Source organism: Pteropus medius, unplaced genomic scaffold (genome assembly GCF_902729225.1).
Source record: "Pteropus medius unplaced genomic scaffold, Ma_sr-lr_union100, whole genome shotgun sequence".
NCBI classification, from domain to species: Eukaryota; Metazoa; Chordata; class Mammalia; order Chiroptera; family Pteropodidae; genus Pteropus; species Pteropus medius.
Genome location: NW_024342475.1, coordinates 2,888,105 through 2,915,936, shown reverse-complemented (window position 1 = coordinate 2,915,936; position 27,832 = coordinate 2,888,105). Strand labels below are relative to the sequence as shown.

At 42.2% G+C, this 27,832-nt stretch overlaps 1 protein-coding gene across 5 annotated transcripts; it reads left to right on the top strand.

The window, feature by feature from the left end:
* Window positions 1–1,297: 1,297 nt before the first annotated feature.
* Window positions 1,298–27,014, top strand: NAXD (NAD(P)HX dehydratase). Of its 5 annotated transcripts, none has more exons than XM_039866274.1 (11): window positions 1,389–1,449; window positions 2,531–2,563; window positions 4,592–4,742; window positions 8,339–8,384; window positions 9,030–9,118; window positions 12,603–12,711; window positions 21,813–21,863; window positions 21,950–22,054; window positions 22,858–22,978; window positions 24,375–24,495; window positions 25,468–27,014. In XM_039866274.1, the coding sequence occupies exons 1-11, from the start codon at window positions 1,404–1,406 to the stop codon at window positions 25,616–25,618; spliced, it is 1,023 nt and encodes a 340-aa protein (XP_039722208.1). In that variant the 5' UTR covers window positions 1,389–1,403; the 3' UTR covers window positions 25,619–27,014. The 5 variants fall into 5 exon arrangements, 4 of the variants coding, with proteins under 4 accessions (XP_039722209.1, XP_039722208.1, XP_039722207.1 ...); XR_005653611.1 differs by lacking the exon at window positions 2,531–2,563 and having other exon boundaries at window positions 1,444–1,576; window positions 25,468–25,736; window positions 25,863–27,014; XM_039866275.1 differs by lacking the exon at window positions 2,531–2,563 and having other exon boundaries at window positions 1,298–1,449.
* The last annotated feature ends 818 nt before the right edge of the window (window positions 27,015–27,832 follow it).

The window sequence follows — 27,832 nt, the reverse complement described above, 5'->3', positions numbered from 1 at the left end:
CTCCATATACCCTCTCTTCTGTCTACCATACTACAAGATGGGTAATGCCCACTCTCATGTTTCACAACTTCAAAGCTGAGTAAGGAAGATTCAGAGTTTAATTTATTTGACTATTCTTAGTTCACATATATCTTCACCCTCCTCAAAATCTGAGGGGAGGGGCACAAAAGAAAGAAATCATGTTCTGCATTCTGTGAGAAGGCAGTCTCACAATATCACAAGAATCAGAAGTGGCTCCGAAGCTGGGGACCCTAGATGACCCACTGAAAATAAATATTTAAATGTTTGCATTTAAAATATTTAAGAGTAATGTAATACATTAATAAAATTAAAATTAATTCATACTGCTAATAAATAACCTAATGACTAATAAATAAAACAAAAATTCTGAATAAAAATTTATGAATTTTTACTGAATAAACTAAAATTTCAGGAGTTCTACTGGTAAAACATAAACGATCTGGTGGACACCACCTTAACTAAGTGATTGAAATTAGTGAAGTTACTGGCACCAAAAAATGGGGCAAACTGTCATTGCTTATATAGTTGATACCAAATAATTTCAAAATATCTGCTAGAATAAGTGAATTTAGCATGGTCAAAGGATTCAATGTCAAGATATAAAAATCAATTGTATTTCCATATATGATCAATACATTGAAAATTAAAAATAACATTTCTAATAGCATCAAAAGCATGATGTGTTGATCGAAATGTTCTAGATCATGAATGTGGTGATTACATGATTGTTTGTTAAAATTCATATAATTGTACACTTAAAATTAATTTTATTGCTATGTAAATTATACCTAAATAGAGTTAGCACCTACTACGCGCCATGTTCTGGATGATGAGCATATAGAACAAAATTAAGCTTTTCTTTTTTTAAATTAATTTATTTTTAATTCTTTAATGTCATCACATATTTGACCCCTTTTACCCCATCTACCTTCCCCCCGCCCCCTAAAAATTAAGCTTTTCTATTTAAGATTTCTAGTCACGATGTAAGTAGCTAAAATGGTAAAACGCACAGCCAGCCTATTGAGCAGCTTTCTGCCTCAATTATTTTATATAATGCCCCTTGCCCAAAAAATGGAACGAAAAAAACCCAGACCCTAAATCATTAAGACGCCTCTTGATTCCCTAATCTGTCTTCTAGCAAAACTCCAGCAGACCAATCTGCTGCACAGGCCAGGTTGGGGATCAAGCCTGTCAATCATATGCGACCGTAAATGGCCCGTGGAGGTCAGCCTGTGGATGGAGAGATGCCAAAACCCAGCCAGCTGTGAGTCGGAAGCCCAATTCCGGCAACAACGCTTAGGCTGACGGGATCCCGGAAGTCCACTCGATGGCTTTGGTTCCGGCGGCGGCGCGGGGGCGGCCGGGAACCCGGAAGTCCGCCGATGGCTGTAGGTCTGTCCTGGGTGGCAGCCCGGGCTTGCGGGCGAGGTAAGATCGATACCGGCTTTCTTGGGCATGGCCACTCTGGTGGGAGTCGTGGCTGCGGTCGCCGGCGCAGCCGTTGTCGCGCTGCTCTCGGCCGCGCTCGCGCTCTTTGGGCAGCCGCTGGACACAGGTACCCGGCCGCGGGCCGCTTTTCCCGACGGAAGGCGCCGCGATGGGGCTGGGGTTGCGGGGCCTCGTGTGATCTTCGCTGCAAGAGCGCGGCCACGGCGTCAGGCTGCTGGGGGCGGGGGCTCAGGCTTGGCCTAGCCGATGACAGCGCGAACACAGCTGCGGACGACGCGAGCTGGGCGGCGCTGGCCAGGAGCTTTCAGGACAGTCTGGAGGCCGGACGTGGCGACAGTAATTGTTAAAGAGTTTTAACTTGGATTTTAGGCATGATAGGTCCAAATACTTAGAGGAGAATTTAAGAGTTCTTCAGCTTCTGCACCTCCATTACACCAGGAGCACAGGGGCTTCTGGGCAGAGACAGTATTGGTAGCTGTTTGTCTTAAACTCACACACTATAATTTGTTAGCAGAATTTCTCTTTGAGTTTGTGGTTTCATTATTAGACTGACTTCATAAACTTTTAGCAAAAAACAGGTATTCTCGAATTTAGATCACCGACTTTCCATCATAGCTTTAAGGTATATCAGTTAATTTAAAGATTGCTGTCAGGTGCTTCAAATTAGTTATGGTTCACATTAATTTAAAGCACGTTTGGCACAAAGAGACATTGGTATCACAGTAATTCTAATGGCAAGTAATTTTAGAAAACAGCCCAGGCTTAAGAAATCTGTAATTCTTCAGTCTTCCTTAGCCATACTTCTTCAGAACAAATAAGAACCAGACCTGCTTAACCTGTTCTTGCAGACTCAGAATTATCATGAAGGCAATTGCTTAATAGGATAAATTTTGCCACTTCTTGTCAAGGCCTTTTTTATATTTCAGAACTTTGATGTTTATGTTTAAGTATTTTTGTGGATAAGTCCAAATGATGTATGTCTTTATGCCAACTGAAACTGAGACTCATTGTACAGTATAGGGGAATTTAATTGACCTTTCTATGTCCCTTTCACTAACAGATGTTCATCTTAGAGGAATGGGACAGAACACTGGTGAGCAGTGTGGACTTTACTTTGCATTCTTACAATTCCAGTTAAAAAGTGAAAATGCTGCAGTTCTCAAAAATGATTTGGCCTCCTCCGAAATGATATCAGAAGGCATTTGAGAAGGATTTTGACTTTTCTTTTGGTTGGTGGGGTGAATATTTGGTTAAAGAAAAGTGATTTCTTTTACATTAAAATAGCATCATTTTTATAAAATGGTGTTTTCTGCCCAGGCTTATCCGTTACTAACTGAGGCGTCTTAGGTCTGTCTCTCAGGGCCTCAGTTTCCCTATTTGTAAGAGAAGGATAAACTGGTTCCTAATGAGAGTAAATCAATATTCCTTAGTTCATCAAATATTTGTGTCAAATTCTGTGCCAGACTGTTTGAGGCACTTGAGGGTGGAAATCCAACATGGAAAGACGTAGAGCGGAGCTCCCCTTAAGCCACAGGTGGGAGCTGTACCACGTTCTGTGTAGACAGAAGGTGGTGGGGTGGTCTTAGGGATAGTTTGTGTGGCTAAGTGCTTAATATAAAGTGATGGTATGTAATAAACCCAAAACACTGTAAGGAACCTAGAACAAGAGTGACTGGTAAGTTTGGATTCTATCTTTACAATTTCTAGACTTTTTTTAAAAAGCGGCCATATTTATTGTTCTGGGGAATTTGAAGGAGCGACCATTCTCTGATATTCTTGTATTGACCAGTCATGTTGTTAAGCTGGATATATTCGAGTTTGAAACAAATGCATGGCAAGCATTTTCATGACTGCATAGATTGCTGATCAGCCGCCAGTGATACCGCCATTAAATCTGATTATAACAGCTTTGGCTGCTTTCATGCAGCTTGTTAAGGAGCACTGGGAAAGAGCATTTCACAGTAACTGTGCATGGCGAAGAGACAGTGTGCAGTCTGGGAATTTGAGGTGTGGACAGGAGTTTAGGAAGTTGAGACTTTCGGGGGAGGGGGAGAAGCGAGAGCGGGGTTGCCCTGCTAGCTCAGTTTTTCTGCAGCCTGGCTCTGAGTCAGGGCGGGAGGCAGTTCTGCAGACATGTCACTGGAGCAGAATTCTACTTATGAGGAAAGACGACTGGAGCCGCAGGATCAGCCAGTTTTACTGATTGTTGCACAAGCCTAATTGTGCCTTTTTTTGGCCAAAGGTTTACAGTGATTCTCTCTTGAGTTTTAGTCCTTTGTTGGTTTGGAAGAAGGTGAAAGGTGTTTGGGTTGACGGTAATTAATATTCTCCTTACATTTTGGGGTCTACGCATCTGATATATCAGCTAAGGAGGCATTTACATCTACTCATTAAAGAAAATTACTTGAATAAGTTCGTTGAATAAAAAGTAAAACTGTTAGAGTGTTATTAAAGGTAAAGCTGTTTTACCATGTGGAGCTGAGCCAGTTTCTGATCCTCACTTAAACTTGCGACCTATGTCTAGTTTTTCCAGCTGCCGAGATAACTGAAAGGATAAAAATATTGGGTGCCTTATTTTCAAGAAAGACAAATTAAAATGAGCTATTTAGAGACAATGCAAAATGCCTTTGAACCCAATGTAAGATATATTCTATATTTAGAATACCATTTCTAGATTATTTAATTAGTATCTAATTGAGTGTTAGACATATGACTGGAAAATATGAATCTCAGACTTGAATATGGTAGTGGAAGGTAACAAATGAGAAGATGCTTTTCCAGTTTGAGAGAAGAGACCTAATAAATTTATAGAAACATCGAAATAAAATATAGTTTATTAATAATGCATTACAAATTTTTTTCCTGAAAGATTAAGTAGACTTCCAAAGTGTCTGATACATTTCAAAAGTAACTTGATATATACAAGATGTTTTAGTATTGTGTTGTAATTTCTGAACATCATTTGCTTACAGAAATAAAATAATAAAACCATTGGATAAAAATCTATAGCATTCATGTCAACTTACAGTGTTTTGGTTAAAGGGCTATTTCATTTAAGTCTCTGTTCTTTATATATACCAATATTTGCCATTCTGAGTGATTTCATTTTCCTGTTTTTCAGCTTTGAAAAGAGCATTTTCACTACATAAAGTACATTCAATAAAAGATATGGAAAATACTTTTCAGTTGGTGAGAAATATCATACCTCCTCTAACCACCAAGAAACACAAAGGGCAAGATGGAAGAATAGGTATAATTGGAGGCTGCCAAGAGTAAGTGACTTGAAAAATGTTGGTATTATTATCTGTCTGTCTACATACCTGTCAGCCAGCCAGCCAGCCAGCCAGCCAGCCATCTAGTGGGACCCTAGTAATCATTTCCAAATATAGTCTGATATTATGACACTTGGTATTTTTCAGTGAACTTATTTTTTTTTTTCACCTCTTGCACCATTTATTTCAAATACAACCACACTGTAAGGCTGCAAGATGACGTATCTTGCACGAGGGTACTCTAGATAGAGGAGAAGCCTCTGTAAATAGTTATATATTTCCCCATTGAGGGTTTTTTGTTTTTTGTTTTTAACTTTAGACAGAGTTAGCAAAGGAACCAGAGCTGGTTCACAAGATCTCAAATAGAAGATGGTTTCTCATTCCTTCTGTTTTTCTCCATCCTCACACTTAGTTACACACCTGGATCAACAACCCAAGAGACATTTCTAAATAGACAATACTCATTTTTTAAAAATTGCTCTATGCAGCCATTGTCTAACTATAGCCACCGTTGGTGGCCTGCATTCTTAAAACTCACTAATAGTTTCCTTCCTATTAACCTTTCTTGCTAAACTGTTGCTGAGATGAGAATTAATAAATAAAATGGGTTTGGGATTCAGTGCCCTTTGCTCTTATGTCTCATCTAAATTCAAGCCCTAGAAGAGAGAAAAGGACAGGATAAAGTCATCAGTGAAGCAAAGACTGAAACTATTTCTGAAATAATGTAAAGCAGCTACAAAAGAAATAACCTGGAGAGCCAGGTGCTCTGAGTGGCAGGATGTGGGCCGGGAAATAAAACTGGCTGAGAAACAAGCAAGTCATGCCTTCCCTGCAGTCCTCTGGGGCCACTGTGGGTTGCAAGCTGCCTATGTGCTCTGTGGCATGGCTTCCAGTGAGAGATTTCCTTAGATCCGGGAAGGAGGAGCCATCTGGCAAATTAAATATTTGTCATGTTTAAATAGTTATTTCTCAAGCACATACTTCAGAGCTCCATGCTAGGCTCTGTTCTGTCCCTCCCAGTCCAGGAGCCTGTAATTATGCAGGCGAGTTTGGTCATTCCCATTCTATTTCTCTTTAGTGATTTGTTTTGGCTTATTCATTTTTTCATTTGTTTGTTTATTTTTGTTTTTAATTTTGGCAAGAATCAACTAAATTGATTTCCTAAAACTGTAGGGGGACATGGGCTTTGGTTTGAAAACCACGCTCTAGGGTGTGGCCCCAGTGAAGCGGTGCTGGGGTCAGAGAGTAAAGGTGAGAATGGCAGTCTGTGGCCTAGTTTGGAGCCATCTCCCTCAGCCTTCTTTTCAGCCAAGGCCCCTTACAGTTTTGTTCCTCAGCAAGCTTTTTGACCAAATAGGAGAAAACTCTAAAGGGCCCTGATTGAACTGTTTACTGGTGTGTGGTAATGTTAAGGTTTTGCCTGTAGTTCAGGGTTGATACTATTTTTTCTTATTTTATACTTTTCTGTATTGACCAGATTCATACCATACATATGTATGTATTACTTTTGTGATCAGAGTAAAAACACTCAGCATCCGCTTGGTTTACTTTGTCAATTTAAAGATATTCCTGAAGGTCATTTATGAAATTTGACAGATCTTAGCTTTTGTAAAGGCCTGTTCTCTCCTAGTTTTATATATTTTGCTGTTATGTTGTTTGACACATAAGATTAATAATTTGTCCATGTTTATAAATGATAACTTCCTGCATTTGACTTAAATTCAACCTTGGATAGTATTTCTGTTTCTGCTTACATTTTGTTTGCATTTATATGCTATCTCTTTGCCTAGCCCCATATTTTTAATGGTTTATCATGTAGTTAGGTATACTTATAAATAGTATATAACGATTTTGTTTCTTTACCCAATATGACAGAGACTGCTCTTTTTAATTAGGGAAATAAACTTGTTCACATTTAGAGTCTACCTGATGTACCTTCTAAGATTTGTTATGTTTACTCTTTATTTTACTTTGTGTTTCCGTGTTTATTTGTATAGACTTATTCTTTATAAGTGGGTAAGTGGATATATGGTAGTCATTGTACAGATAGGCCATAATTTAACCAATTCCCTATTGATAGGTAATTAGTTACCTCTGTTCTTTTCTTTTCAATTAATAATATTTCTATAGACTTCCCTGTGTGTGTGTATATCCTTGTGTGAATTTTTATTGGAGCAGAGTACATAGACATTTTAAATGTTGACGAACATTGCTAATTGTTCTTCCCCACAAATCGCACTAGTGTGCGCTGCCACCAGCAAGCACCTGTTCACCTCACACTCTGTGGCTATTGGCAGCCTTTGCTCATGGAGCAGTCAAGACAAGCAGTTTTCTGTTGTTTCAGCATATTTCTTAATGAGGTTTGTGTTCACGTTGTGGGTGTGTGTGTGTCACATGTCCTGTCCTTTGGCGTTTCCAGCATGTCGGTAGTCCTCTGCAGGAGAGTGCTGTGTGTGTAGAGTGTGCTCTGCAGTTCCCTGGTTTGTTTTTCCTGGACTAGCAAAACTCTTCATTGCCTGGAATTGACATAAAAGTTACAGACACCATCTGATGGCAAGTTCAAGATTTTTCTTCTGTGCTTGAAGCGTCCTTAAAAGTAGAGTTACAGACATTCCAGAACAACAGGATGCAAGCCAGAAGAAGGTGTGAGAGTCTCTTCTTGTTTGGCCTGGGTGTCCTGTGTGGCCTCACATGGAGATGACCATTGCCTCTGCTTACGGTTGCTCTCGGGAACTGGTCCTGCCCCTTGGGTACTGTCCAGTGCCGGTTGCTCTGTCCTGTGATCACCTCAAGCACACTCTCTCAGCAGACACCTTTGGTAAACTCTCATCGTTGTCTTAAATCTTCAGTTTTTGGGTTTTTTCTCAAACATACATCCCCTCCCATCTTCCTTGCTAACAAAACCTCAGTTCTGTTCAAGTGGTGTTGTATTTTCTCTTACTTGCAGCTATGTGCATTTCTGATAAATGAAGTCATTTTTATATCTGTGTTTATATTAATCTAGAGAGAAGTGCCTTTGTAATATTAAGTCATCTCATCAAGTGTACATCTAATATATTCTTTAATATGTTTTAAAAATTTCCTCCCAGAGTTGTCATGTGTTTTATAAAGTTAATTCCTAGATGTTTTATGGTTTTTGCTGATATTGTAGATGCTATTTTTTTTTTTTTTTTTTTTTTTGGTTGATAGAAATCTGACAACCTTACTGAACTATTTTATACTAGATTAAGTCCTTAACAGTTTTATTGTGGTCTAGTTGATTATAATAAATTATAAATATTTAAAATATACAATTTGATAAGTTTGACATAGGTATGGACTCCTAAAACCATCACCTCAAGCCTTCAGTTTGAACATACCCATTACAGGGAGACTGCACTCATGGGAGCCAGAATTTGCTTCTCCTGATATAGTACAAAGGTCTTGGGTAAAAGACTGACTTTTCTGGTTCTGATCCATGTTTATTGAACATTTACTGAGCACCTACTAGAGGTTGGGCCCTCTGCTGGGTGCTTCATCTTAATATAGTTTATTGATAAACCTGGTGTGCTTGCCTCATTCTCAGAAGTTTTTGACTGTAAATATCTTCTTTTTAGGTATACTGGAGCTCCCTATTTTGCAGCAATCTCGGCTCTCAAAGTGGTATGTTTGTTTATAGCTTGTTTATTAGATTCTTCTGGTAAAGAGTTGGATTATTTAAATATGATTAAAGGAAATGTTTTCTGACATAAGTCTAAATAACATCTTGTAATCATGGATAGGAGAAACACCTTTAAATATATCCTGACCTCTTATGCAGTGTCAAAATAACTTGAAACTCATTTTTTTAAACCAAAGTTTTATTAGACTTTACTTCACCAAAATGATCTGGGATGCCTTTTCAGTCCTAGCTTAAGCAGTTGACATCTTTTGACCATGGCAGTTGCCCTTGCCTTTTGAGCAAGTCCTAACTGCCTAGTCGGCACAGTTAACATGAAGTGTGCTCAGCCTCATGGCCTCACTGCTTCCTGTGAACCTCATAGGTGAGGCAGCCTGAGCTTGTCTGGGTTTCTTAGGTGACAATGAAAGTCTGCCTTTACTTCCAGACCTTTTCTTAGGTTATACCTTCTCCTTCTAAGCCTCTTAGCTGTAGTTTAACTGCTGCAGTTGGATGTTTTACATATAGTGCTATATGATCTGAATGGTTGAACACCACGTGTCCTGTGGTGAGTGGCTCTTGCTGAAACCACTTTGGGTGTCTTTTGAGCAAGTCTCACATTAAGTCAGCCTCTTGTGCTCGTTTCTCAGGGTGCAGATTTATCCCACGTGTTCTGTACCCGTGAGGCCGCACCTGTGATCAAGTCGTACAGCCCGGAGCTGATTGTTCACCCGGTTCTGTGAGTGGGGCCCACGTGGGGTTCTTTGTCGCAGCTCTCCTGGGTCATGTGCTGTCTGTACACTGACTCTAAGAGCCTCTGTTGTTAAGTAGCTGCTGTACTGAAAGTTGGTAGGTAGATGGTTTCAGAAAAAATGAGAAAATTATAATGAACTCATTGTGGTTAAAAGATGACAAACAAACAGCCATATGCAACAGCATGGAATGAGATTTGAGCACCAGGATGATGTGCCCAGGGCTGACCCCTGTGGCCTGTCAGAAATGGCTAGAGGTTCCTAGGTCCACGAGAGGTCTGTGGGCCTGCCTGTGGACAGTGTATGAAAGGCAAGAATGAGGGGCCTATCAGGCAGTAACAAACTATTCACTAACTCAGCAAATGCTTGCATGCCAGGCCTGTCCTGGGTTCCACAGGGACAGCATCAAACCAAGCAGACAAAAACACCTGTCCCGTGCTGCTTCCTTTCTAGAGCAGCCCTGTGCCCTAGAACTTTCCTCAGTGATGAACATATTCTCCCTCCAGCACTGTGGCTGCTGACCACATGTGGCTCCTGAGCACTTAAAATATGGCCAGTGGTACTCAGGAACTAAGTTTTTCCTTTAATTAAATCTAAAAGCTATGTGTGGTGAGTCTACTTTTTGGGCAACATAGCTCTGGAGTTAGACAAGATAACAGGATAATAAGGACCACGGGGAGAATGGAAGCACGGGAGGGAACAGGGAATGTTGGCTGTGCATGCGGTGCATGTGCCATATATGCAGTTTTTAATAGGGCGATCATGAGCAGTGGCACAGAGTGGCACTCAAGTAAAAGCTTGAAGATGGTGAGGGAGCAAGTTCTGTAGAATGTGGGGTAGCAGGGGTAGCTTCCATACACGGGGAAGAGCTGGTGCAAGACCTCAAGCTACAGGTGTGTCGGGGAGCACTCGGGTCTTCAGGGTCGGTTTGGGTGACCAGAATGGTTCAGAGTCAAGCTTCGCAGGTTGTGAGGATTATTGCAAGGTTTTTGGCTTTCACATAAATGAGAAAGAGGCTGCTGGATCATTCGAGCAGGGGAAGGATAGGCTGCAGTTTGTGTTTTAAAAGGCACATCTGGCTGGCGTGTTGAGAATAACCTCTTGGGGCCCAGGGTGGAAGCAGAAGTTCTATTAGTCATAGGTTCGTGATGGGGTAGAAACTGGACAGTGGGTCAGGGTCTGGGTACATTTGCAAAATACAGTTCCAGGCTCTGCTGACTGGTTGGATATGGGATACAAGAAAAGAAGAGAGTCATGAATGCCACCCAGGATTTGGGCTAAATGAGTTGTCATTTAATGAGGCTGGAAAACTGATGGGGAGCAGGTTTGGGTGGGGGTGATGATTAGGAGTTGGGTTGTGGACATGTTTTTAGTTGCCTGTTAGACATCCAAGCAGACATGGCTGATAAGCATTGACTAGGAGTGGGGCGGTCAGGGAAGGTGTAAATCTGGGAGTTGTTGACATGTGGACAGTGTTTACGGCCAAGGGACAAAGACGGGGACACACAGGAATGTGTGTAGGCAGGGAGTACCCGTTTGGGAGCAGACAGGTGGGGAGGTAAAAAAGGCCTAGAAGGGTGTTCTGGAATCGAGCGAAGAACTGTTTGCAGACTGTTGTGGAAGGGCCCTGTGTCCCTGTAGTCAAAGATGAGGACTAAGAATGGATGGTTGGATCTCACAGTATGGGGTCGTTGGTGACCTCGACAGGGGCGACTTATGGGGTCAAAGGGGGCAAAGTCTTACAGAGTGGGTTCTAAGAGTCTAAGAAACAAGATGATGAACAGAAGGATATTGTGGGGGGAAAAAACAAAATCCTATGCAGCTGTCAGATCTTGTTGTAAAGGAGGGGACTCAGGGTTTTAAAGAGATCAATCACACGAGTCTTTTAGATGACTTCCCCAGTGTGTCCGATATATGGGACAGTCTGTGAATGTAAAGACTACATTGTTACCTGTACTCCTGTATGATGGAAACAAACTGGCAAAGGTAATTTTGAAATTAGCCATAATGTCGTATTCTAATGGGTTTAAAATTTTTCTCCCATGACTCTTGTTTAAAAAAAGAGAGAAAAATGTATGTTTAAAGCTATATGCCCTGCATTATTGACTCTATTTCTGATATGAAGGAAGTTCTATTTTGACTCAGCTTTGAAGGGACCCATATCTTCTGCTTGCTTACCTTCGCAGATTTTACAAAACCATATGGACCATTTGAGTACATTGCAAGGGCCCTTCCCAGAGTTTTGGAAAGAGCCCAGCAAGTGAGGGGTTCTGATCATCGATGCTTGAGTTTCATCACTGTGAATATGCCTCTGCTTCTCTCATATCATTCCCTTATTCGTACTCTTTTTCAGCCAGACTAGTCTTCTCCATTTCCTATACGTGAGCACTTTCTCACCTTATTTCCTGCTCATGCCACTCCTTCCTTCATCTTGTCTGCTTGTTCCCAGAGAGTATGGCTTCCCTGTCAAGCCTCTTAAGTGGAGGTGTCTTTTCCTCATTGCTCCTCCCAGACCACTGCCCGTCTCTCATTCCTAAAACCTCCAACTCCTTCGAACTCACACCATCAGACTCTGCTACCCACCGCCCCTCCTCGCAGCAGCTATCTCAGATCCCTGGATCATGATCCCTGGATCATTCTTTGAATATTTAACGTCTGGCCCAATGTCTCTCCACCATTGCTCTCATAACTCTAATGTGTATGCGTAACAGCTTTATTGAGATTTAACTTACTATAAAAATCACTCATTTTAATTGTATAATGATTTTTGGTGTATTTACCAAGTCGTTACCATCACTACAATTTAATTTTAGAACACTTCCATCATTCCAAAAAGAAAATCCCTGCGCGTTACCACCCCTAGCTCGAGGCATCTCTAATCTTTCTGTTTCTATAGATTTGCCTTTTCTGAGCATTTCATATAAATGGAATCATACAATATGTAGTCTTTCATGTCTGCTTTCTTTCTCTTAACAATGTTTTTGAGCTTCATCATGTTGTAGTGTATACCCATACTGCTCTTTTTTAAAAAAATAAAAATAAATTTATACCCTCTTCACTCATTTCTCCCATTTTCATCCCTCCTTCCCTTTCCTCGTGTCCAGCAACCACAAATCTGTTCTCTGTATTAATGAGCTTGTGCCGCTTGTTTTAAGGTTCCACATATAAGAGACAGGTCATAGATACTTGTCTTTCACTGTCTGACTTATTTCACTTAGTGTAATGCCCTGCAGGGCATTTCAATGTAGACAGCTAGACATCTGTGGTGTGGCATTAAAAGATGAATCAGTCTCTGGAGGGCACTAAGGAGACCTGCTGGCTGAGTGCAGGGAAGGGTCCTGGCTTAGATCCTAGAACAGAAAAAAAAGGGCGTTGGGGGAAGAACAGGGAAAATCTAGAAAAGTCTATAGTTTCATTAATAAACAAATGAAATTTTAAGTAAACTGTTCTGCCTTTCTTTTCCTTATTTAGTGACAGCCCTGATGCCGTACATGAAGTGGAGAAGTGGTTGTCCCGACTACACGCCCTGGTTGTAGGACCTGGTTTAGGGAGAGAAGAGGCTCTTCTTGAAAACGTCAAGGTAATATACAGAATTACTAAACAGCCTCCCCTGTTGACTCAATTCTTAGATCTTGGGAAGTCAGAACAAATATTTTTCTTGACTTTTTGTTATTTAGTGTTCTGCGTGCCTTTTCATGGAATAATTAAGATAGGTAAATTTGGCTTGAGAATAAGAGAAGGAACTAAGCACAAAGATGGTAATGAACCTAAAACCAGACTGAAAGAGTCTCCTTTTTACTCTTGGGGCACTGGCTTTTTTCACACTGTAGCAGGAGGATGTCACTGTAGAATCACTCGGATGTTTCATGGTGTCACCCTGATGTTTATGTGTTTTACACCCAACGTGTTGGGAAGTCCCAGTGTCCTGACCGAGCAGTGTCAGCAGTGGACAGGGTCTGGGGTCAGGCTCAAGTTCTCCCAGCACAATCTCCTTCCAGCCAAGGACCCTGGCAGCTTGCTCAGCCTCCTGGGCCTTGTGCATTCCATGGAAGGGGGTGATTGTACCCCCAGAGGTTACTAAGAGACACATTTTATAAAATGCTTTTGCACAATGCCTAGTTAGGCACAGTAAAGATACAGCAGGGACAAAGTCACTGTCACAGATGGCCTGGGTGAGAAAGGATATTTTTGAGAGTTATTCTAACAGCTACTTTTCCTGTAAGTCGAACGTTTAGGTAAAAACACAAAAGGTGCTCTGTTCTAACTTTGTGTTATTAGTTGAGTCCTCTTGAAAGCTCAGTCTGATTTCTTAACCTGATGTGTTTCCAACCTTCTTGATGTTCTCGTTGGTCTAGAAAACACTGGCCCTTGGGCCCCACAGGCTAGTTGATTTGCAGCTTTGACCTCTGTTCCCTGCCGTCCTTTTCAGATGAAACCAGCACATGCACAGCCTAGCCAGGCACTCAGCGAAACGGAATGGGCATAAACCTAGTTCACCTTCACATGCAGTGTACGTTCATTTACTTTTTCATTTATTGTTTATGCTATTCTTTATTACTGAAAATTCATTTTATGGTTGCCTTAATCTAAAAAGATGAAATCTAAAAGATAAAAATAATTTATCCTCGAAGAATTGAAATAGAAATAAATACCAGCCAGAATCAGAGAAAATAAAGATGCCGGACAGCATGCCAGCCCCATGTTCTGTGTGTTCTCTTTGCTTGTCACTCTGACACTAGCAGGTTGTTACTCTTCAAGTGGACACATCTCGGGTTCTGTCCCTTACAATTTTTCTGACTCCCCGCCAGGCCCTTCTCAGTGCTCCCGCGATGCCTGCCCAGCTCTAGCCATGGATAAGGGGGTGTGGTGCGCCCTGTGTGAGATGGTGCTGTGTAGCCTCAGGGGGCCAAGAGTAAACTCCAAATCAGGGAATGTGTCTGACACCCTCAGACACTTACTAAAGGGTTCGAGGTTATACTAAACATGATTTACCATCCTCATCGTCATTAACTAAGAGTGGCTTTTTTTGGCTCAGCTTTTGCCTTTTGAATTGAATTAACAATTCAAGTGAAAAGGTGTAAGGAGCCCTGTGTGTTAGTTGTACTTTCTTAGCAATCTGATTGGTAAGGAACATTTTAAAAAGGTAGGAAATGTGTTTGCTTTATCAGAATTTAGTGGGAACATGGATTTGAAAGATACCTGTATGACAGATCTTTCAGTTCCAGCCTTTGAGGTGAAAGTTGGGGTTTGAAATTTCACTTTTCTCAAACACCTGAATAATCATTGAGGATAAACAGCTATGACAAGTGACAGGTGACTGGGGTGAATGGGATTGAGCAATAAATTTGTTTTTGACTTTAAAATTGATGGTAGATCCATTTATTACCTCTTTCAAAAGGGTTGATTAAAACATATGTATCCTTTGGAGTACATTATGCTAAGGGAAATAAGCCAGATGCAGACAGACAAATAGTGCATGATCTCACTTCTGTGTAAAATTAAAATAATCGAACTCATAGAAGACAGGAGACGGGTGGCAGCCAGGGGCTGGGGTTCAGGGAGATGGGAAGGTGTTGTTAAGGGGTACAAACTTTAGTGAGGCAGGATAAATAAGTTCTGGGGATCTGACGTACAGTGCGGGGACTAGAGTTAACAGTGCTGTATTGTGTATTGAAATTTGCTAAGAGGCAGGTGGATCTTAAGTGTTCTCACCTGTGTGAGATGATATTTTAGCTTGATTGTGGTCATTATTTTACTATATATCAAAACATCAGGTTGTACACTTTAAATATATCCAATTTTTTTGTCAGTTTTACTTCAGTAAAGCTAGAAAAAAACAAACATGTATCCTGAGTTGTGCCTGAGAGGAACTAGAGAATGCCTGCCACATACTTCTCTTCTATGTCTCATACTACTTTGCATTTCATAGTTTTATACTTAATGAAATGTAATGAAATTTAATGAAGATTCTGAAAACAAAGAAAAGAAGCCCACTGCCTAGAACTGGAAGCCAGCCGAAGTCTGTGGGGTGCTGGACTATTGAGTGATTCTGAACAGAATGCCCTGTGCTTCACTGGGCTCTGGAATGAGAAGCTGTGATAATAGACCCCGGGGTCGGAGGGGCAGCTATTCACTCCTATCACAAAGAGCTCGCCTAGAGAACAGGAGAGATTAATGAGCCAGCAGTTGTGCATTCAGGATAAATAATCTGAGAGGCAAATACAATTTAACAGTAGCTCTAGATGACACATTGTGCAAATTAGAGGATTTAATTTAGGATGGGATTCTCCTGGTTCTAAGCCACCTGGAATTAGCATGGGGCATGCAAGTTTGTCAGGCAACACCACTCAGATCTTTGAAAATCTTAACCTCTTGTGAAAAGTAGAAGTTAATCATGGTCAAAGAGTGTTAGACCCTTCAGTTTCTCCAAGCGGAAGACCTCTTCTTGGAACCTCTGTGTGAACAGTGGATCAGCGGTGCCTTTGCATTCAGAGTTAGTGGTGGTTGGCACAGTAGGGGCTGAGCCCACGCCAGTCTTGGGTGGTCTGGCAGTGCTTCTTAGATGGATGGTTTATAAAGAGAGGTAAATGAGGGTTCCTGTCAGCATGGAGCCAGAGTAGTGGTCCCCCAAGGAGCCTTGTGATAATAGAATTCTTGACCTTTTGTTTACTTGCCAGTAAACCCCTGGCCACATTGGTCATGACAGTGGAACTCACAACACACTCCCTGGTCCCCTCTTTAAACCTCATCTTTTAATGCCCTGTTTTCATTGAAACATCGTGGTGATGTTTCTTATGTTGTTTAGAGATTTACACATGTTGCTGGTATAGATAGGTTTGATTTCTCGTGCTTCCTTGATAGAGGCTCTTAGGCTGGCTGTAGGCTGACCACTATCTGCTGGTGTAACCACACTGTGAAGGCAGCACATGCTGTGGTCTGAATGTTTATGTCCCCCAAATTCACGTGTTGAAATCCTAACCCCCAAAGGTGACATATTAGTAAGGCCTTTGGAAGTGATTAGGTCATGAGGTTGGAGCTCCTATGATGGGATTCATGCCCTTATAAAAGAGACCTCAGCTCCCTTGTTCCTTCTGCCATGTGAAGACACAGTGAGAAGTCTGTGACCAGGAAGAGACCCACACTTGACACCATTAGCAGCCCGAATGGACTAAGACAGCATGGTGGGACTACAGTTTGGTTCAAGAAGCCACTCGTTAGGGTGTTTTCTGAACAAAACTTGAAATGAATGTGTACTCCCTGTTGACAGCTGTGATCGACAGGCCCCATGCTTGTGGCTTGCCTACTTGTCCCTCCTGATGTGAGATTCCTGCCAGGCCCTGGCACTGCCCTGACCGCCCTGTCCTGGCAGTACGGCGTCCTGTGCTTGTCCACCTGAGCCATGTCCAGATGTGTTCAACTGTGAGGAGTTCCTACACTGGGCATTTGGCTCTTCACCGTGAACCAGGGACTCTGGTATTCCTGAGTACTTGCCACACAGACAGTTCAGTCCTCAACGGAGGGTTTAATGCACAGCAAATTTATGATCAGTAATTAGAAATGAACTTATTTTTGAACAGCTTAAATGAAAGAGAAATGTGCTTGGATTTTATCAGAATTTCCTCATAAGCGTTTTTTCTCCCTTGGGACAAAAAACTTGTGCTAGGGTCTCACAGAACACTGGCCTGGGGCAGTTATTAGCTGGGGGACCCAAGACAGGCTGTACAGCTTCATTGACCTTGGGTTTTCTCATCTGCTCTGTTTTCATTATCTGTTTCATATTCTACTTGTGGATTACTGAGTTTAGTAGACTCTGTGAATTAAATACTAACATATTGTGTTTTGTGTGCCGGGCACTTTTATGAGTACTTTATGTTAGTAAACTTCATTTAGTTCTCACAACATCCTAAGTCGGTATTAGCATCATTTCCATTTTATAAATGTAGAAACTGATACAGAGAGATGATGTCCGGTGCAGATATCAGATGCTTATAGTCATCCAGGTAGGGCTCGTGGTATTTATGTCCAGAACATCCAGTGCCAGAATTGGTACTCTGTATACTTAAGCCCTGAGAAGCAAATGAGATTATGTAAAAGCATCTTCAGGCGGCTGTGTAGGTAAGTAACAGCATTTAATTCTACTCCTGTGTGCCCTGCGCTGTGTGTGGCACTGGGGACACAAAATCCCAGTGGCGGGAGGGGTATAATAAAGTATTGGCTGGTCTTTGTCCCCTGTTCCTAGGAAAGAGTCTTTGAACCTTTGGAATTTTTTCAACAGGTAGAAATGGCTTTTATTCAAGATGGGCCTCTTGGACCTCACCTGAGTTTATGCTAAAGATTTGACTGAGGATGGAGTCCTTTACACCAGGAGTTGTTGCCACCTCCAAGGAGGGAAGGGGAGGGGGCTGCACGTTGAGTTCAGTCACATGGGCAGTAATTCAGTCACACGAGCATAATTTTAGAGACCCCAGTAAACTCAGGAGAGCTTCCAGGGTGGCGCGCGCACAGATGTGCCCAGAGGGGGATGTGTGTGTCCTGACTGACCAGGAAAGGGCCCAGAGCAACTTGTGGGACCCTCCCAGACTTGCCCCTTGTCTCTCTCCATCTGGCTGCTCCTAATTTATGTCTTTTATAATAAAACTGTAATTGAAGGTATAGTGCTTTCCTTGAGTTCTCAGAGTCATTCTAGCTAATTATCGGACTTGAATGGGTGATGGAAACCCCTGAGTTTCTGCCTGGTGTTTGAAGGGTGGGCAGTCTTGTGGAGTCTGTGCCCTTCACCTGCGAAATTGACTATCGGGTGGTTAGGGTCAGAATTGCACTGCAGCAAATATCTGGGAAAATAGCACAGAAGTATGGTACTGAGGTACCCTCTTTGAGCAGTCTCTTAGGATGTGTACTCCTACTAAACCTGTTCAGACCCTTTGTTAGTCCCACTTCAGGGACTATATTTCAAGGGGAAATATCTTACTACAAGGAGTGACATCCTAATTTGTAAAAACTGATTACAGCAACATAAAAACTTAGTCTGATACTAGAGGGTACAGGCGTGAATTTAAGGTGAAAACAGCTCGTGAAAAGTTCTCTACTTCAGTTCTTTTGCCACTGAATTTAAATGCATAATAAAACAACTTAGTATGTTTATTTGGGAAAAAAAAAAAACATTTTGCAGTGTACAAGCTAGAAGGTGGGAAGTGAGGGTGTGCCTCACTGCACTTCCCAGCCCAGTCTCCAGAGTTCACATTTCTATTCATTCTTCTGGACTTTCCTCTCTCTGTATATAAAATAGCAATTGCGGTCATGAGAATTGCTAACATTTCTTGAGCGAGCATTTCCTATGTTCCAGCTAATACAAAGCAGTGCATTATGCTTTCTTATCAGCTTCTTGCTCAGTGCCTGCTACATAGCAGACGTTTATTGGATGTTTTCTGAATGAATTCATTATCTAGTATAATTCTGAAAATAACCCTATTAGATAAATTTTTATTCTTATCCTCGTTTTTTTGATGAGGAAATTGAATCCTAGAGAAATTAAATTACATTCTTGAGATGGTCATGTAGCAAGTAAATTGCTGTTTTTTTTAACTTTTTTGAGATGAGGTTTTTACATACCGTAGAATTCAATACCCATTTAAACAGTACAATTCAATTCAGTGATTTCTAATATATTCATAGAGTTGTGCGACCATCACCATGATCAATTTTAGGACATTTTTATCACCCCCAGAAAGAAACCCCATACCCACCAGCACTTGCACCCTGTTCCTCTCAACCTCCCCGGGCCCTGGCAACCACTGATCTGCTTGCTGTCTCTATGGATTTGCCAATTCTGGATCTCTCATGGAAATGGAGTCATACACTCTGTGGCATTTTGTGACTTGCTTTATTCACTCAGCATAATTTCAAGGTTCATCCATGTTGCAGTGTGTCAGTACTTCACTCTTTTTTATTGCTGTTTAGTATTCCATTGTATGGGTAGACTACATTTTGTTCATCCATTCACAAGTTCATGGACATTTGGGTGGTTTCCACTTTGGGGCTATTATGAATAATGCTGCTGCGAACATTAGTTTACAGGTTTTTGTGATAACTTTCACATTTTTGAGGAGCTGCCAGTGTTTTCCATAGCAGCAACACCATTTTCTATTCCTGTCAGCAATGTGTGAGGGTTCTGATTTCTCCACATCCTCTCTAACATGTTATTGTCCGTCTTTTTAATTATAGCCATCCCAGTAGGTGTGAAGTGGTATCTTGAAGTGTGTGTGTGCATACGCACACTCTTTGTGGTTTTGGTTTGCATTTCTTTGATGGCAATGATGTTGAATATTTTTTCATGTGCTTATTGGCCATTTTTTAGCTCTTTGAAGTATGTATTCATATCCCTTCCTCAGTGAAAAATAAATTGCTTGTCTTTATTATTGAGTTTTAAAAATCTTCGTATATTCTAAATACAAGTCCTTTATCAGAGATAGTATTACAGATATTTTCTCACTCGGTGGGTTGTCTTTTCATTTCCTTGATGGTAGTTTGTAGCACAAATTTTTAATTTTGATAAAGTCCAGTTTATTTTTTCTTTTGTCACTTATGTTTTGGTGTCTTATCTGGGTTTTTTTTTTGCTTTTTTTGTTTTTTTTTGCTTGACCCAAGAATTACTCAAATTTTTTAAGAGCTTGCTTGTTTTAACTCATGTTTAGATCTATGGTCCGTTTTGAGTTAATTTTTGTGTATAGTGTAAGGAAGGGGCCCAGTTTCATTCCTTTGCAAGTAGATATCCAGTTGTTCCAGCAACATTCATTGAAAAGACTTTTTCCTCCAGTGAATTGTCTGGATAGCCTTGTTGAAAATCAGTTGACATAAAATAAGGGTTCTTGTTTCTTTCCCATCAGCCTATGTAGCTGTCCTGTGCCAGTACCACACTGTCTTCATTACAGTGGCTGTGCATTAAGTTTTGAAATGGTAAAATGTGGAGCCCTTGAACTTTTTTCAAGATTGTTTTGGCTCTTCTGGGTCCTGTGCATTTCCATGTGAGTTATTTAATTTTTATATATTATACTTTTTATAGTATATTTGTTATATATTGGTTTTTATATTTAATATTTTTATTTTAGTAGCTACATCATACTATACTATAATGTATTTAGTTCATTTAGGCTGTTTACAGCTTTTTCTATTCATGTTGTCTTGAACATTTCTGTATACATATTTGTTCCATTTCTTTTGGGTATTTAGGAAAAATTTCCACAAGTTCTGTTGCCGATTCAAAGAGCTATAGCAGTTTGCTGTTCCACCAACAGGCTGTCCTTGCCAGGACTCTGCTCTGGGGAGCTGTCATTCCTGCTCACTTCTGCCTGGTCCCTTATGTGGGAATGCTTGTTTAATTTTAGCTCTGTCTGGTTCCTCCACAAGCATCCTCCAGCCTTTTCTGATCTGGATGTGGCTTGATCATTCCTGTGTCATTCTCGTAGGTTAGATTATTAACTAGATGGTAGATGCAGCTGCAGTTGTGGAGAATGGTGAGCCGTTTTGTTATTGTGTTTTCGTGGCCCTCACTGCTGCTAACGTGAGCCATCCTTACAAATGCAATAAACATTGACAGGAAGCACAGTGTGCTTCATACAAATCCTCTGAGTGATGGAAGCAGATCACTCCTTAAATGGGTGACTGATGCATGGTTTTGTGTGGTGCTCTTAACTGTGCCAGTAGACCTGAGTGTTGGCATGTTTGTGATGTCATGTTATTCAACTACCACCCATCGTGTTGACTCACATTTCAGTGTTTGAATATTCACTTTACACTGTTTTTGTAAGAACTTTTTAATAGGAAAAATACAAAGAGATAAAGATGTTGGTGTTGTGGCCAAACACTGCACCATGAAACCAGAGATTCAAAAATCTGAATTAGCAAAAGCCAGTCAATTTTAACAATAAAGGCTAGCAGAGTATTTTCATTGTTAACGAAGGAAATAAGCTTCCATGAAGCTCCCATACTCGGATCCTCACTTGAAGGGGCCTTTGGAAACACTCCCAAAGCTCCGACCAGTGTCAGCAAAGTATGACAGACTGTCAGGGCAGCTCATGCTTTGTGGAGTTTCACATTTCATTTTCAGAATGATAACTTTTAATTAAATATGTGTGGACTTATATCTTTCAATGTTTTAAGATATTTCTACTTACATCTTTAGTCTCAATGTTTTCTGTTACCGGGTAGAGATCATTTTTATATGCTATTGCAATATATAATCTTGTACTGGTTCATAATAAGAAGCAACCATATGTTGATCGTATATAATTTTTTTTTAGCAAAAATCCTCTGAAACTTTTAGTATAACCTTTTCAGAGTTGTTTTTTATCGTCACTCATTTATAGCAAAGTGTTATGAAAAACACATAAAAGCTGATGATTTAGGGGAATTCCCAAGGATTTATATCTGTTGGAAATTTGTAGACACTGGCATGGAGGTCACCCTTCGGCTAGCCTGCGACCCAGCGCTGTGCATAATGTCACCCATGAGCTTATGTTTTCAGAGTTCCCTGTGCCCTGCCTTAACGAGAGGACTGTTGGTTCATTTGGGTCTTTTCTGTTTTATGCACTTTATTCTATTTGTTGATGAGTTGGTGTTGAAATTTATCAAGGAATTGCTTGGTTAATTCCTCTGAGAGGTAACGGGCTTTTCCTTTTCTTGCAGGGCATTTTAGAAGTGTCAAAGGCCAGAGGTATCCCCCTCATCATTGACGCAGTGAGTGTGGCCTCTCCATTCTTGTACCCTCCTCACAGCCAGGCCCCCAAGGCCAAGCAGTAAACAGGAGCCCTTGTTCTGTGCAGGATGGGCTGTGGCTGATAGCTCAGCAGCCAACCCTCATTCAAGGCTACCGGAAGGCCGTTCTCACTCCCAACCACATGGAGTTTGGCAGACTCTCTGAAGCTGTGGTGAGTGTGTTGACCACCCTAAAGACAATGTGCAAGCCTTCCTCATCTTGAGGGGTGAAGGACACGCTGTGCAGTTCTGCTCCCACTAGTCCCTGCAGGTGCATCTGCAGGGACAGACATGTAGATGCCACGAGGATGCATGCATTTCTACAGTGCACATTTTCACATAATAGTGGTTTTGTGTTTTTGGTGTTGCATGTGTTGGGGCATCTTCTAATCAGTGCATCTTTGATTGGATGAAAGGCAGAATGGTGAGCTCTGGGGTCAGCCAGCCTCTCACAATCTGTACTCTGTGTGGATCACTCTATCTCTGTCCTCCGTCACCTCGTCTGTGAAATGTAGATAATGATGGCATCTGCCTCATAGGGTCTGTGAGGATGAAATGAAATATATGTAAATCCGTGAGACCTTACATATCTTATGCCCCACAGACGTTATCATTCAAAGTTGAATCACTTCTGTAAACTTTCAAAATCCCAGCCATGATGAATGTTCTTTACCTTTGGTCTGACAGGGTAGGGGACGGGCACCAGAACAGAGTTTCTGCCTCAAGACCCAGTGTTGGCATCTACCTGGAGGACTTGCTGCCCATGGTATTGTGGGCCTCCTCCTACCTGGTGGATGAAATGCACATCTCTGTTGTGGGGCCAGAGCTCAGCCATTATAAAGTGCCTGGTGGGTCGGGGATTCCCTTCGATGTGAGAGTCTGAGGATCAGGAGAGATGAGGCAGGGCATTCATTGTATCTACTTTTGTGGGATCCTTTCACATATCTCATGACCGCCATGGTATCCTACTGCATAGCTGAAAGACCCCGTGGACAACGGTGATCGCCGTGGAGCTGTGCTGAGACTCAGCCAGGCTCTGGGGAATGTGACCGTGGTCCAGAAAGGGGAGCAAGATGTGATCTCCGATGGCGAACAGGGTGAGTGGCTTTGGGCTTCACGTCGTGTCAGCAAGCCAGTGTGGCCGTGCTGGGTACAAGCCCCCCAAAAAACCTCTCATTCACATACGGTACAGGTGCTCAGTGTCACATTTGCATGTCACGTGATTACTCGTGTCTCACACCTTCACACACGTGCATCACGTGTTCCACATACAGAGGGACCTCCTGATGAGCTTGTAAACCACAACTTCTTCAAAGTTCATTATTTCTCACTGTTTTGCAAAAGGAAGTGACAGTCATGAATGTTGATCCTAGTTGATACCAGCTGCAATGGCCAAAGTCCTATCAGTTTATAAGCAACAGCCCAATGGGAAAATGGCTGTAACAGCAGGTGGTACTCCAGGGTCCCTGACATGCCACCTCTGTCTTGCCTGTGGCATAAATGCAGTTATTTGAATATTTTACTGCATTTTATCCTATTTTATAAAAACGAGTGGAAAGTGAAGAAATCCTAGAAGCTGGGAGTAGTGGTGGGAATCACCAGGTACTGAAATGTGGCAAATCATCCAGTCACATTCTTTCAGCAGGAACCTGTGACCATTGAGTGAGAATGAGGTGGGGGTGTGGGTAGAGGGCCTGAGATGCACCGCCAGCGCTTGCTCATGTCTACACAGTGAGGTGTATAACCAGAGAACATTAGAATACCTCTAGCTCCCTGAAAACAAATCCTCCCTTCATTAAAATCTGATCAGGAGGCAGAAAGCACACCAGTTATTCTCGAGAGAAATTCGCACAAAAAACTGTCACCTGGGTGTAGAGTTGCTGACTAGGTTGTGGAAATCAGGGCCAACACCGAACAGAAGGCACATTAGTCACGTGTGTGCACTCAGTCTCACATGCTGGGCAGGAAACACTGTGTTCTCTGAGAGATCCTGAAACCTTTGGGCACTTGTATTATTGTAAAGTACTCTAGATTCTAACATATCAGAGCATATTAACAGCCCATTTTGGGGATGTTTTCCAAAGAAATAGAAATTTCTCATTACACAGCATAAATGAAGTCATGAGCATTATCAGCCGGGTCCACACTAGGTACTAGCGCATCTCCTTGAAAGTGGACTCTGTTGTGTGAGATATGCTGGTGGGCTTGGTCTTCAGGAGCCTGCAGGACTGAGGGCCGCATGTGTGCTGTGCGAGTGTGCTCTTCTCTGTTTCAGCAGGTCCCTTGGCGGTTCTGAGTCATGGGTGTCTCCACTGACCACCACCATACTGAACAGGTGGTTCTGGGGCAGCCCAACCTCTGCCTGCCTTGGTTCCCTCTCCTGTAAAAGAGGCCTCCTTGTTAGAGACAGACAGGGAAGAGCCAAAGATGACCCAGTACCCTTTGAACAGAGACAGGCCACCCACTCTAACCCCCGTCTTGCTTTTTGCTCAGTGCTCGAGTGCAGCCAGCAGGGCAGCAACCGCAGGTGTGGTGGGCAAGGAGACCTCCTCTCAGGCTCCCTGGGCGTTTTGGTGCACTGGGCACTCCACGCTGGACCCGAGAAAACAAATGGGTATGGCCATATCTCCATCTGTCCTACTTTGAAATTTTTAACTGTTAGCTATTTTAGTAGTTCATACATTTCATAAGTGGCCACTTGGAACATTCCAAATGAAATATTGCTATTATTGTAACATGGAAGAGCTCTCAGGGCAGGGGTTGATGCTAGACTGCTTGCCTGGGGAGCTTTTACTCCATAAGATGGCTCACCCCATCCGGCAATGCCAGCGGCCTCTGGGGCATCCTTAGCTTTTAAAGCTTACCAGTTAACTCTAATGTGCAGCCAAATTTGAGAACACAGTTTTTGGAGGTTCCATGTGTACCCTCTGTGTATACTTGTAGGTGGAAGTAGAGCTTACTTGAATGTTATCCTGGAAGATGTGAGTTTTAAGAATTCTAAGCTGTGGGCTTTGGCACCCATCACGGTGACAATATGGCTGCACGTGCTAGGTGGCATGTCTTGGGCTGGAGGGCCCTTCCTGACACCTGATAAAAGCAGTGTTGGGCCCTTGAGGTTGCAGCACACCTGGCAGGCAGGGAGCCCTCACCCAAAGGGGCCCAAGGGGCATGTGCACATGGAAAGGAAGCTATAGCAGGAGTTTAGTAATGGAAGAACCTGCATTTTTAGATCTTGACTATTTCCTCACATTCTGGACACTAAAGAGCACTTTTAATTATAACCAATAAGTCCTGATCCGGTTCTCACAAGGGAAAACTGCTGTGTTCTAAACTTTCTCCAGACGGATAGGTATTTTCGATACACCTTTTGTCAGAGAATACCACTATCTGGATTAATGGTTATCGTAACTATAATAAAGCTGCCTTCTGCCTCAGGGGCATATCAGACTAGAAATTGCCAGTTTGGGGTCTCGGGGCAGAAAGAGGAAGGAAATCAGAGCCTTTGATAGCTTCTGGCCCCTGAAGTCTGACGCAGCCGTGGAAGCCGAGGACTTCCCACTGCCTTGCTAATTCCTCTGCCCTCCAGTTTCAGCCCTCTCCTCCTGGCTGCCTTCGGTGCGTGCTCCCTTACAAGGCAATGCAGCCACCAAGCCTTCCAGAAGCATGGCCGCTCCACCACCACCACTGACATGATCTCAGAAGTTGGACCTGCATTCAACACACTCTTTGAAACCTGAGCCGATGCAAACAGGAAAAAGTGGGCACCATGATGGGAGCGACTGCTTTCATAATGGGAAAATCCACATCCAGTACATCTGAATCCTGTGTACCAGAGCAGCGCGGGCTGACTGGGAGGTTTGTAAGTCTAGGATATATGGGTTGATGTAGAGGATTTTAGAATGCAGTACTTTTTGGCTAAACTAATAAGCAGTTTGAGATGTTATAATGACACTAAACAAAGTATTCCTAAACTTTTCTTAGCTTCCCAGCAATAAGAGAAAAAAATGGAGAATCACTTGAAAATGGGAAATGCTTTCACCAGCTCAACTGAATTTTAGCTTGCTCCAAGGTCAGAATTCTGTTTTAATCCCTCTGAGCTTATGTCTTCTCATTCTACTTATGTATTTCATGTTTTTTATTTACACCATAAGTTCTTATTAAATAGCCCTCACAAAGGGATCCAGTCATTTCCAAATATCTGAGTAAATAAGTTTTCCACCAAAGGATGTGGTGTTCATTCTTTAGCTCATTTTTGTTTTTTAAATAGTGATTATGTTGAAAGGTCTGGGCAGAAATATGAAGCACTGATTGATTAAAGTATTCAGAATAATTAGTGATTAGTTTGACCTTGGAAATCCTTTTAGAGGCACCCTGGGAAAATCAGAAAGAAACTTAATGGGACACTGATATCTGAATGCACATGTGGGGGATCTGAAATACCTCATGTTTTACACTTTTCCATGTCTCTGCACACAAGTCCATGGGGTGGCTGATGAGGCCCAGCAGGGCGTGCATGAGTGGGAGGGATACCTGGGAGAGTCACAGTGCTGTTCCTGATGTGGCCTCTTGGGAGGAAGGCTTTGGGATGCTAGATCTGGTGGGAGGTGCACCAAGGAGGCCCTGGGGTGACTAGAACGTCATGGTCATGCCTGCTTATGGAGGACAGCTGTCCTTCTGGTTTGAAAGTGGGTGTGTCCTCAGGAAGATTTAGATTCCATTAAAGAAGTTGGTATCTCTGAAACTCAGACATTTTATTATCTTGTTAGCGTCTAGTTCACTTCTGTGTGGTTGTCTGTATAGATGACTGTTCACGAGGGGTTTTCTTAGTGGCCCGAGAGTTGCTTGTTTTCTGTCATTTCCCTGTGGGGTTTGGTTCCTCACACATGTATCTGAGTGTACTCTTACTGTTTAATAATGCCTACTACAAGGGCAAGACCTGTTCAGTTCCTTTAAAAGTCTGTTTGCCCTTTATGATTACTCTTGGGTGAAGCTTTGTGGTTCAGACACCTCACCCCAAATGGATTGTACTTTCCTTAAACCAGCCATGAAATTTTAAGATTTCTTAAATATTTGCCACTGTTATTTCACATCTAACTATAGAAGCTTCACTATATGTGAATGTCTCCAGAAAAACTGTCACGGACATTTTTTCCTTTGGGGAATTACATCTAAATCTTGGTAAATATTAAAAGGCAGCTAATGTATTTCAAGGTAGTTAAGTTTTTGCTCTGAATAAGTACAGAATTTTTTGTTTAAAAGGGAGATAAGACAGGAAGTATACCCAGGTAGCCAGGGTATACTTCTAAATGAACTTAGTATTTGCTTCCTTGTTCTTTTACAAAGCTGTGTGTACTGACTAGCTCCAGTGAAGGACTTTCCTACTGGGAGCCTCCCATGAGAACAGGGTAGCAGCACAGAAGTACTGGATGGGCAACTCAGGTGTCCAGCCATCGGGGGACAGTCTGCTCCCAGTATACTGAAATGACCCTATTTGGATGTCTCCTGCCACCTGGGGTCTTTGCTCGACCATGCACTAAGTGGGCTACTTTTAGCAAGTCAGCTTCTGAATGGGTTTCCTTATGTGTAGTTAGGAACACCAATGCTTTTCAGGGTCATGCCGGTCAACGACAAACATGTATTTGTCTGCTGAGCCATACCAAACCATCTCTGACTATGCCTAGGGTATGCTTACCTGCTGCCTAAAGCTATACCTGGCCAGGACCTGAAAGCTGGGGTAAGCAGCTAGAGGGTCACCCTGTTTCCTGCTGGTTCACTGAACAGCTGTAGCTCCCCACCTGCAACAGAAAGGTGAGGGAACCAAGAGCAAGGCCACCAGCAAGCCTGGTCTGCCATGTGCCCTCTCATACACTTGGCCACCTCTATCATACTTCTGTGTCTTGTTCTCACCCCTGCCATACAGATTCCAGAATTAATGACCATCCCCATTTCAG

Bases quoted from the DNA above. Each gene is read 5' to 3' on its own strand.
- NAXD (XM_039866272.1), top strand. From the start codon at position 1,477: ATGGCCACTCTGGTGGGAGTCGTGGCTGCGGTCGCCGGCGCAGCCGTT. The intron at 1,577-4,591 runs GTACCCGGCCGC...CCTGTTTTTCAG, and splicing joins TGGGCAGCCGCTGGACACAG to CTTTGAAAAGAGCATTTTCA. The intron at 22,979-24,374 runs GTGAGTGGCTTT...CTTTTTGCTCAG, and splicing joins GATCTCCGATGGCGAACAGG to TGCTCGAGTGCAGCCAGCAG.